Genomic DNA, 10,906 nt, shown 5'->3' with positions numbered 1-10,906 from the left:
AACAATGGAAAACTTCTTAAAACCAGCTACACAAAAGACAGCGTTGTCTTCCTGTGGGAGTTGTCGCCACTTTGCATGCGTTTGGAGTTGTTGTAGGGTGTGTCTGTTAGATTAATAGACTGGTTTTTACAAAGCGCTTTTCTACTCTGCCTGAGCTCTTACTTTATACAACATGTCTCCTTCACACGCAAACATACAAGCAGGATTTTCCAAGCCTGACGCTTTCTATGTGGGGTGTAGCTCAGGAGGTAGAGCAGCAAGAGCGTAGATTTGGTTTGGGCATTGGTGGGGACGGATGATTCAACCACCGAACCCTGCCCTGTTTTTGTTTTTTGTTTTTCCTTCTTGATTAACAAAAAAGGAGAAATATACTTGCCTACATATGCTATTCTACGTGCTTTTAAACCATTTAAAATTACAATTCATAGTTTTATATGTGAATTATATAATGTTAAAGTACTATTAAACAAATGACTGAGTATTTCAGGCTTTAGTTTACTTCAGCCATATTCCATATAAATCAGGTATCATACAAAAATAAAAATAGCTTCAAATACAGTCATGACAATAAAAGAATATGACTTTAAGGACTTAACAACATTACTTCAGTTATAGTACACCAACATCTCTGATACATCAGCACTAAGGGAACACTGAGTGACCTGCTGGTTTTTGTCCATAAAACTACTCGTCTAAGATGACCACAAAGTAACAGATCTCTCAGCAAAATGATGCAACGTTTGAGGCACTATTGCCCCGATTAACTCAGTGAGCTGCGATCTTTTATTCTAAACACGAGCTACTGTTACAGCAACAGACATGGACTACATGCCCCACACAACAACTCAATGTCCACTATGTGAAGCAGCCAAACACAGGCCTGCTCCTCTCACTAACTGAGATAAACTGCTGGCATATTGGTTTTACATCTATACTGTCCGGTCTCTCCTGGTGGACATGGCAACACGTTCTTCATGGTTACGTACAGTTTTAGACTGATGTGGGCCAAAGCCTGGCACAGCCTGTAACGTTATTGTGACACATTTTATGAGTGAACTTGGCTTTAAGTGACTCACAGGTTTCTTTGAAAAACACTTTCTTATATCCAGCTTCTTCCTCTTTGCTGCCGTCCTCCTCTCCTCCTCCTCGCAGCGCAGGTTTGCCGCTGCTGAAACTGAACAGAGCTCCCTGAAAGGCTCAGCCAATCACATTGGCCATATTTGTCACATGACGTAGGACTCCAGTAGAGGTGATTTAACTCTTTCTGCACCGCTGGGTGAATGAGACGCTGACAGATCGTTTTTCTTTCTATCGGGTTTGTTTTTCTTTACTCGAAGAGATCAAATTATTGGTGGGGACAATTCAGTAATCGCTGGATATTGGTGGGGACGTGTCCCTTCCGTCCATGACAATCTACGCCCTTGTAGAGCAGGTTACCTACTGATCGGAAGCTTGGTGTCGATCCCTGGCTCCTCCAGTCTGCATTTCAAGTATTCTTGGGCAAGATACTAACCCCAAGTTGCTCTCCGATGCATCCATCGCAGTGTGAATGTGTGTGAATGCAGTTAGAAAGCACTAAGTACAGAGGAAGTGCTTGTGAGAATGGGTGTGATTGGGTGAATGTGGCATGTTGTATAGAGCGCTTTGCGGACTCGAGTACTGATAAGAATCAGTCCATTTATGTAACACTCACGCGCACTCTGGAGCAGCTTGGGGTTCACTGACCTGCACGAGGACACTTTGGCATGCAGACCGGACTAGCCAGGGGTCAAACCACTAACATAATTAATCAGTAAATGACTCTTTGGTCACTGTGCTATAGCTTACATTGGGTCTTGGTGCGTCCCCTCACGTTTTATCTGCCTTCTCTGCGCATCAGATGACTGGAAAATCTTTCACAAGTGGATCCAAGCAACCAACATTTGGAGTTATTTAAACCCTATAAGACAGTGATTCTTAACCATGGGATCATGGCCATGTTTAGGCATTTCTGTAGATATGTGCTGTGAGGTGATCGGAGAGGCTGCTCCAAAGAAGCTACTGACCACCCCACTTTCAAACGACCCTGTGAGCCACCGTATCACAGACATGGCCTTAGACATACAGCATCAGCTTCTGGAAAGAATAACAAGTAGTCCGTTTTTTTCTCTTTGGAACTAGACGAGTCCACTGATGTCACAAATGGTGCATTGCTGCTGGTTTTTGTTTGTTATCGCTGGGACAGTAGTTGGCAGCTGGTAGAACTGTGTTGGGGTGTGCAGTGATGGTGCAGCTTCAATAACTGGCAGGCATCACGGCGTCATTAGGCAGATTCTCGATCGTGCACCAGTAGCTAAATGGACCCACTGTGTTCTCCACTGTGAAAGCCTTGCAGCAAAAGATATGTTACCAGAGTTCCACGATGTGATGGATGTAAGTGTGAAAACCATCAACTTCATTAAAAAGAATGCTGTAAACTCCAGTTGTTTTGCTGAGCTTTGTGAGGACATGGAAGCAGATCACGTCCATCTGCTCTGCCACAGTGAGGTGACATTGAACACGACTGGTCATCAAGCTTTTGTTGGAACTGAGGAATGAGGTCTTTTCTTACAGAGAAAAAAAATCTCCTCTTGTACATTATTAGTCCACCGCTGAGCGTGCCTACCTCTGTGACATTGTTCACTGCTGAACCAGCTGAACAGCAACATGTTTTTTATTGCAGACAAAGTTGAAGCTTTCAAGAGGAAACTTGCTTTGTGGACTAAGAGGGTCCAAGAGAAGACGATGGACATGTTTCCACTTTTGTCTCACATCTTGGAAAACTCCCCTCAGGTGAAGGTCAGTGACTCTGTCGATGAATATTTCCCTGAGGATCCCAGAGAAGCACACATGTGGATTTTGGACCCATTTTCTGTTGATCCCACTGAAAATGATGTTGCTTTGCTCTCACATCTGGAATCCCAGCTTCTGGAAGTTTCCACCGACAGCACTTTAACGTTGGAGTGGGGCAAACCGGATCTGGGCTCCTTCTGGATTGCTGTCTCAAAGGAGTACCCGTCTGGCACTGAGAGCTGTGAAACTCCTTCTCCCATTCACAACTACATACCACCAAGACCAAAGCCCGAAAGAGATTCAGAGCAACAGTGGAAGCTACTCTGAGAGTGATCCTTTCCTCCACTCCACCCAGACTGGATCTGATGGTGTCTCAGGTAAAGGGGAGTTACCTGCTGTGACTCTTTGTCCATTTGTCTCAAACATAAGGAGTAACTTCTGGTTCTGCCAATGAAAAAAGGTTTACTGCTGAAGTAACTTTCAGATTCACTCACAGACTATAAGGCTACATTTTCATTTGCACTTCATTTACATTTTATAACAGCTTATTTATTTATTCAATTAATTAGAAAATAATTTTGAATGTATTTATTTTATCACCACATTATTTATCCAGTTTCTATTTCCTCTTTTTTCCTCGTCTCTTTTGCTGTGGTAAAATTAAATGATCAGTTATTTCTGTGTTATTAAGGCTGACGTCAGCCTTTCAGTTTCTTCTTGCAGTCTGACTTGCTCCATGAATTGTTTTATGTGCAGGTTCACATACACATAATAAATGAATGTCTGTGTGATTATTGCATTGTATCATGTCATCATCATTATTTGACGAGGTTTTAGCTGTCAGAATGAAGTAGATTTGATTTAGTTATTAAATATGAATCAAACCAAAAACAACATCAATGTATTGAGTACGGTGTTAATATCTGAATGGGGCCCGGCCCCTTTGTAGTGGAAAAGTTGGGCCCCGAGGTAAAACAGGTTAAGAACCCCTGCTTATAAGACACTTGAATTTTCAAATGGTCGCCATTTTCCAAGATGGCTGTCACTTCCTATACAGGAAACAGCTGTTCTACAGAGTTCCAGTCACTTGTTTAAGTTCAGAGCTTGTACTCTATTTTTTACTGTAAGAATGACAACTTTAAACATTCCTCCAGAGCTTCTTTGTTTGATTTCTAACAAAACCCTTAAACAGGAAACAAATGTATAACTACAAGAAAGCATTTGTAAAGCAGATGGATCGGGCAGGTGTTTCACTCTAACTTCACAGCTCAGAGGTGCAGCTGTTATTATCAAAAAAGGGATCCCCTTCATAGCGTCAAAAGCAGTATCAGACCCTCGTGGACGTTATGTTACAGGGAAACTTTATAACAGTCAGGTTACACTAGCAAATATTTACGCCCCTAATGTTGATGATGCAGGCTGTATTAAATCATTTATATCCTCTTTACCTAATATGGATACCCATAAACTGATAATTGGCGGCGATTTTAATTTTGTTTTGGATCCCAGTCTTGACAGACCATCACAAAGATCAGCATCTAAATCAAAATCTGTGAAAACTATCCAGGAGTTCATGAAGACATATAAACTGATAGATCCATTTAGAGCTATTTCCCCAACTCTAAGCAATTTTCATTTTTCTCCTCTGTTCATCATACTTATTCTAGAATAGACGTTTTCTTAATAGATCACAGATTTCTTACACAGACCCAAAGTTGCTTCAATTCATACAGGTAACGAGTGGGGGACAGAAAAGCTTCTTACAGAAGACGTTACAGGTCTGTGAGAGCCAGAGATTTTCCTTGTTTGAGGTGACCAAATACTTATTTTCCACCCTGATTTACCAATAAATTCTTTACAAATCCTACCATGTGGATTCATGGACTTTTTTTTTCACATTCTGTCTCTCACAGTTGAAGTGTACCTCTGGTGCAAATTACTGACCTCTGTCATCATTTTAAGTGGGGGAACTTGCACAATCGGTGGCTGACTAAATACTTTTTTGCCCCACTGGATATACACATAACATTTGTGATCAATCTGAAGTACTACTCTCACTAGATGCGGAGAAGGCGTTTGACAGGGTCGAGTGGGATTTCCTCTTCTCAACCCTGTCAAAGTTTGGCATAGGCATGTTAAGCTGCTTTACACAAAACCTAAGGCCTCGGTTAACACAAATAATATAACTTCTAGTCCTTTCCTCCTCCACCGCTCTTGAAGACCAGGGTGCCCTTTGTCCCCATTGCTATTTGCACTTGTCATAGAACCTCTCGCCATTCAATTACGCTCTGCAAAGGATTATAAAGGAATAAGGAGATTTGGTGTAGAACATAAGGTGTCCCTCTATGCAGATGATTTGTTGCTATATATCACTGACCCTACTAAATCATTGCCAAAAATTATGACAGATTTAACTGAATTTGGGAAAAATTCTGGATACAAAATTAACCTAACAAAAAGCATATTGTTTCCTATTAGTTCTTTAGAAAAATTAGACAGTGCTACATTGACTTCGTTTCCTTTTACCATCTCAAATACTTTAAAATATCTTGGAATAAATAATAATTGTATAATAAATGTAACCCGTGAATTCTCTGGCCTTTTCAAACATAATTTTATTAATTTATACCATCAAACTGAGCAGAGCTTGGAAAGACTGTCCAAACTGCCCATCTCGCTTGCTGGCCGAGTAAATATCATTAGGATGAGCACTTCACCCAAATTTTTATTTTTGTTTCAATGTAATAATAATGGCATTTATATAGCACTTTTCAGGACCCCTCAAAGCACTTTACAAAGCCACTATTCAGTCACTCTCACACACTGGTGCAGGCAAGCTACAGGTGTAGCCACAGCTGCCCTGGGGCAGACTGACAGAAGCGAGGCTGCCATATCGCACCATCGGCCCCTCTGACCATCACCAGCAGGTGAAGTGTCTTGCCCAAGGACACAACGACCGAGACTGTCCGAGCCGGGGCTCGAACCGGCAACCTTCCGATTACAAGACAAACTGCCAACTCTTGAGCCACGATCGCCAGAATAAAAAAGACATTTCTCCAAAGACCCAAGATTACAGGAGGAATGAGGTTGCCTGGCTTTCAGCTCTATTATTGGGCCTGTAACATACAGTGAATGCAAAAGTATTCGTCCCCCTTGAACTTTCCCACATTTTGTCACATTACAGCCACAAACATGAATCAATTTTATTGGACTTCCACATGAAAGACCAACACAAAGTGGTGCACACGTGAGAAGTGGAACGAAAATCAGACATGATTCCAAACAGTTTTTACAAATAAATAACTGCAAAGTGGGGTGATTCAGGTGTGTTGACCCAGGGTGAGACCTAAAACCTGCAGCACACCAACCTGCATCTTGACTTTGACTTTCTCTCACCTTTATTATTTATTTTAGAACAACACACATGTCCATGTATGAAAAGAACATTTTCAATAACATCCTTTCTTTGAGTACTTCAGTTCACCGTCCATAAATGTACTTTAATGACAATGACTGCCTTGGAGCAGCTGTTTGTATTTGTTCGGGGAAATTACATTCAAATAAATGTATTTGTCATTTCCACTGAGGTGGTGCTGTGGGTACTGCTTTCCAGCCCTCTGCTGTGGATGTTCACCATAATAAGGATTTGCTGCTGCTGCCTCAATCTCCTTTCTTTCTTAATGCTGTATTTGTTAAGTTCTTTATAGACTTTAATCGGTTTTTTAACATCTCTGGAGTAGGTTGGACTCATAGGATCCTTTTCTGTGGATAAAGCAAAATGTCCCTTTTAGACTGGTCAGATGGTGCCAACCCCACCTCTTCAACCCTGGGTGAACCGAGCTGGTTGATAACCAGCCCTGTGTGAGAGATTATCCTGACCACTAATGTTAGAGTAAGTGAATCCAGACAATGAAGACATCCTGGGTACACTGAACTGGCTTTGTAGTGTAGACCTCTGGTAAAGTAGCATGTTGTGGTGGGCGGCCATCTTTGAAGAACAGTCAATTTCTACGTGAAAGGGCCGTCTCTGCTTGTGAGTACAAGTCTTGTTTGTTCTACAGTATGTCTGTGTATTACACTTGCACTGATTACTGTGCATGTAAATATGAAACACTAGGTGGCAGCAGTGCACCGTCATTTGCAAACATCCACACAGATCTGCACCAACACAGTAAACACAAAGGGAGGAAGCCAGGCTGACAGAGTGCTGCAGACACTTTATTAGGCTTGAAAGGAGATTAACAGCAGCTTCATTATATACGAAGACAGAGCTTTTATAACTGTGCATTTATTCTGAAAGCTCATGTTCCACATTCCTCTGTTACATAATCAGGTCTGCAGAGCCATGTCTGCCTGTCTCCATGGAGAAGCCCTGCACTATGCAACAAGAGTGTACTGAGTTTACTTGAAACATCTGGAATGCATACTACATTATCCTGTTAGTACAGACATACATGTAAGACGTTGTGTGTATTTGTTGTATCGACACATATGAGATGAATCCAAGTCGTTTGCACAGAATCGGTGCCGTCCTGTTCACATGAAGAGCCTGAGGATCTTGGGCTTGAAGACCTGCATCTTGCTGGAGTCCATGCTTTTCACACTCTCCTGTGCTCCCAGGATATACTGGTGTGCCTCATCGAAGAGCTCCTTTCCAATAGCTTCCTGGACTCTGTCCCGCCACGCACTCAGCTTGGGTCTCCCCTCAAACACGTCCACGCCGGCGCCCACAGGCTGCATTGAGACAAGCACAAGAAGAGGATTCAGGTTTAGTCCCCACAGAGATCAGAACCGGTTTGTTCATCGACCTCGTTCCCAGCAGCTGTTTCAGCTCAGGAGGAGCTCTGAAAACACCGGGGATGTGTGCGACTAGTCAACAAAGTGTTGCTACGGTTACTAGTCGGTACCAGGCGAACTAGTTGTTGGACCTGTTTATATTTTAATTTAAGTATTGTTGGTGAGAAACACCATTGATCTGGATGAACTGGAAAAAGGAAATACCATTGCTAAAACCAGTGGTTCCCAAACGTTTTTTGCTGGGCCCCTCTTTGTTTCACAAGAAAAATGCCCCCCCCCCACAAAACAAAAAAACCTTCCTCCAACCACACGCCCATATTTTGCTCCACTGCTGTTTATTTCACACCTCAAACATTTAGTGAACAATTAAGCAAATACAAGTAATCTGCAGGAAGTAATAACATAAACTACTAACTCTGTCACGCTGCGTCCGCACCTACACGGGTGATTTTGAACACGCAGCTGTTTCGTCCACGTAAACGGCGTTTCAATTCACTGAAAACTGAGATTTTTAAACTCCTTTTTTGCGTTTCCGTGTGGACGAGGAATACAGAGTTCGTCACGCAGCGTCAAAGGTATGTAACTTTTTCCACGTCACGCTGTGGCCACGTTATTGTTTACATGAGATGAACTGCAGAATGGCAGATAGAGACTAAATACTGTTAATCTGACTATCTGCAGGTTTACACGCAGTTACTGTCCCTCCATTTACAAAGGCAGAGGCGTCACAGTGTGATTGTTTTACATGTGGTTGTTTTTTCCTGTGTAATAATGTTCAACATTGCATCAATACATTTTTCTCTCTGTGCAAAATGTGTTCAAAAACATAAACAGCTGTGGGATCCTGTTTGTCTGTGATTTGAACCGGGGGAACAAACTGTGTCAGGATCAGCCTGATGTTATTTGTATCCTGCTGTAACTTTACTGTATAAAGAGCAAACATCTCCAACATGTCAGGAGCAGTTAGTCATTACAACAAGTGTTTGTGAACTAAAGATCAAGAATGTGGGATCCTGTTTGTCTGTGGTTTAAACAGCCCAGCGCTGCTCCCGACGAAGGGGAACCTGCAGGGAGACCTACCTCAGCACCTGTGCAGGTGAAGCCAAAGGGCAGATTTGCTTCACCAGATTTTCTCGTCTTTGGCTAAGAATGAAGTTGGTTTGGAAACATATTCAGCGACGCTTCATCTCCTGCTTTGTGTTTGTGTGGGCGCCCCGTCAAAAACCTGTCCACGATGCTAGCAGTGTCCAAACGTTCTTTGTTTTTGTTTTGTTTTTTCCTTCATACCGCCCCCCCTGCAATGGCTCTGCCCCCCCCCGCCCCCGGACTGGAAAATACATTTAAAATGTGATTAAAGGGACAATATGCCAAAAATGCACCAACTTACAAAGAAATGACAGATGTGCACTTAATGATGGTGTGACGGAGACCTGAATGAGTTTAAGATCTCGTGTTTGCTCCTCTCATAGTGGGAACACTGATTCTGATTCCTGTTACTGCGGGTACATTTGGGCCGCTCACCTGCATGATCTCCACAATGGCGACCAGATCAGCCAGTGAAATCTGATCTCCAGCGATAAAGGGCCTGTCCTGGAGGAACTTTTCTTCAACGAGTTTCAGGGAGGAGTTCAGATCGTCCAAGGCCGCGTTCATTTTGTCCTCTGGGATTTCCACGCCCATGACCTTGGGAATCATAAGCTACAGGCACAATGGATTCAGTGTGACTGAAACAATGAGCTTAATGCTGAACACAATCTGATTCAGGAGATGAATGATGACACGGTGACTCTGGGTTTTTCTTTGAGCAAATTCCAACAAACTAGAAAAGTAGCATCTGTCCCAAAGAGGTGGAAGGAAGTAAAAGCTCGAACACGCCGGGGAGGAGACGATGTCTGAATGATGTGGATTTTAAGTCAACGGCTATGACATCGCATGACTTTAGCTTACTGGCTCAGAGCAGCTCTCTCTCTCTCTCTCTCTCTCTCTGAGCGAGCAGACCAATGAAATGGCAGTGATGAAACTTTACCACAGAGGTGCACAGTAAGAACTGCTGAACTCTCTGTTTTCCAGCAGTGGCATTTATTGCTGATCATTTTCAGTTGGCCCTCACCAGCTGGCCCAGACATGCTCAGTGACATCACTCTGCACAGTGATTTTACTTCATAACCAGACGAAAGGGTATTTCAACAAAGCTAGAACATGATGGCGATAAGATATTACTAATCTAACAGCACCTACAAAGATCAGTGAAGGGGAACGTACCCGGAGCCAGAAGATCTTGGAGCCGTGCATCCGGATGGCCGTGTGCTGCCACGACAGGTACTCATTGACACGAGCACGCTGCTGGAGGTCAGCTGGGTACCAGAAGTCGGGAGTCTTAAACTTCTCAGCCAGGTACAACATGATAGCAATGCTGCAGAGAAGACATCACTGTGACCGTCACGGCAGACCAGCGCTTCCTCAGCTCACGACTTTTTGACATAATCACCTTTCAGCCAGGCAGAAGTCTCCATCTCTGAGAGCTGGGACCTTCCTGATCAGGCTGATCTTCCCAAAGTCCTCCCCATACTGCTGGCCTGGGACCAACACACGCGCATGCACACGCACACATTTTAATAGCAGATATTTGGAAGAATCACATGATCATCGTGGACATAACCAGACAGCGTCAGGCAGTCAGTGCGGACCGACGGAGCAGCTGCTCTGCAAGCAACGGAACCCAAGTTCAAAGAAACCCTGATCTACACCCTCACAGACTCACAACTCAGACCTGTGCTCGTCCAAACCTCCTTACTGCTGCTGTGAACGGTCACACTGGCGACGTTCTTCGTGTCTGCGTGCGTGAACTCACCGTCCAGCAGAGAAAGCTTCTTGAAGTCGAAGCTGATGTTGTTCTTCTTGGCGAAAATGTACACGGAGCGGCAGGGCTGCGAGAACAGGTCCAGGTAGAGCTCCAGCGCCATAGCTGACGGTCCTGTGTCGGCTCCTTCTGAGCAGGGTGCGGACACCAAAGAGTTTAAAGCCCTCTAAGATAGTTGGCGCCCCGCCCCCTGCTGTCGTGTGCCTCACCCTGATAGTGGAGTTAATGGCGACGGTAAAAACATAAGCGTGTTTAAAAAGCACACAAAATGTGTTTAAACACACGTTTTAAAGTGTTTTCAAACACAAGGCGTGTCCAGTGAAACCAGCAGCTGCAGAGCACTGGCTGGGTTCACTCTCCTGGAAACAAATGAAAAAATAAACTGCGCTTTGAATCTACACCAGTAACTTTTACCAACAGCCTTACATGAGACGCACT

At 43.6% G+C, this 10,906-nt stretch overlaps 1 protein-coding gene across 1 annotated transcript; it reads right to left on the bottom strand.

Annotated features, from left to right (window-relative positions):
• Positions 1 to 7,008: 7,008 nt before the first annotated feature.
• On the bottom strand, positions 7,009 to 10,906 carry LOC146571811 (glutathione S-transferase theta-3-like). Its single transcript, XM_085275778.1, has 5 exons — positions 10,460 to 10,906; positions 10,097 to 10,184; positions 9,871 to 10,021; positions 9,130 to 9,306; positions 7,009 to 7,545 (listed from the first exon to the last, which is right to left on the bottom strand). Exons 1-5 carry the CDS (start codon positions 10,569 to 10,571, stop codon positions 7,348 to 7,350), a joined length of 726 nt encoding a protein of 241 aa, XP_085131904.1. The 5' UTR covers positions 10,572 to 10,906; the 3' UTR covers positions 7,009 to 7,347.

The sequence above is a fragment of the Mchenga conophoros genome, linkage group LG6 (assembly GCF_057382185.1).
Source record: "Mchenga conophoros isolate Kocher_MC1m ecotype Shallow Benthic linkage group LG6, M_conophoros_male_GT1.1, whole genome shotgun sequence".
In the NCBI taxonomy this organism is placed as follows: Eukaryota; Metazoa; Chordata; class Actinopteri; order Cichliformes; family Cichlidae; genus Mchenga; species Mchenga conophoros.
This window is presented reverse-complemented; position numbering and strand designations above follow the sequence as displayed.

What these genes read in the sequence shown, in the direction of transcription:
- LOC146571811 (XM_085275778.1), bottom strand. Translation starts at nt 10,571, where the DNA reads ATGGCGCTGGAGCTCTACCTGGACCTGTTCTCGCAGCCCTGCCGCTCC. An exon ending in GACTTCTGCCTGGCTGAAAG is followed by an intron (nt 10,022 to 10,096) that starts GTGATTATGTCA and finishes TCTTCTCTGCAG; the next exon opens with CATTGCTATCATGTTGTACC. An exon ending in CCATTGTGGAGATCATGCAG is followed by an intron (nt 7,546 to 9,129) that starts GTGAGCGGCCCA and finishes GTCTCAATGCAG; the next exon opens with CCTGTGGGCGCCGGCGTGGA.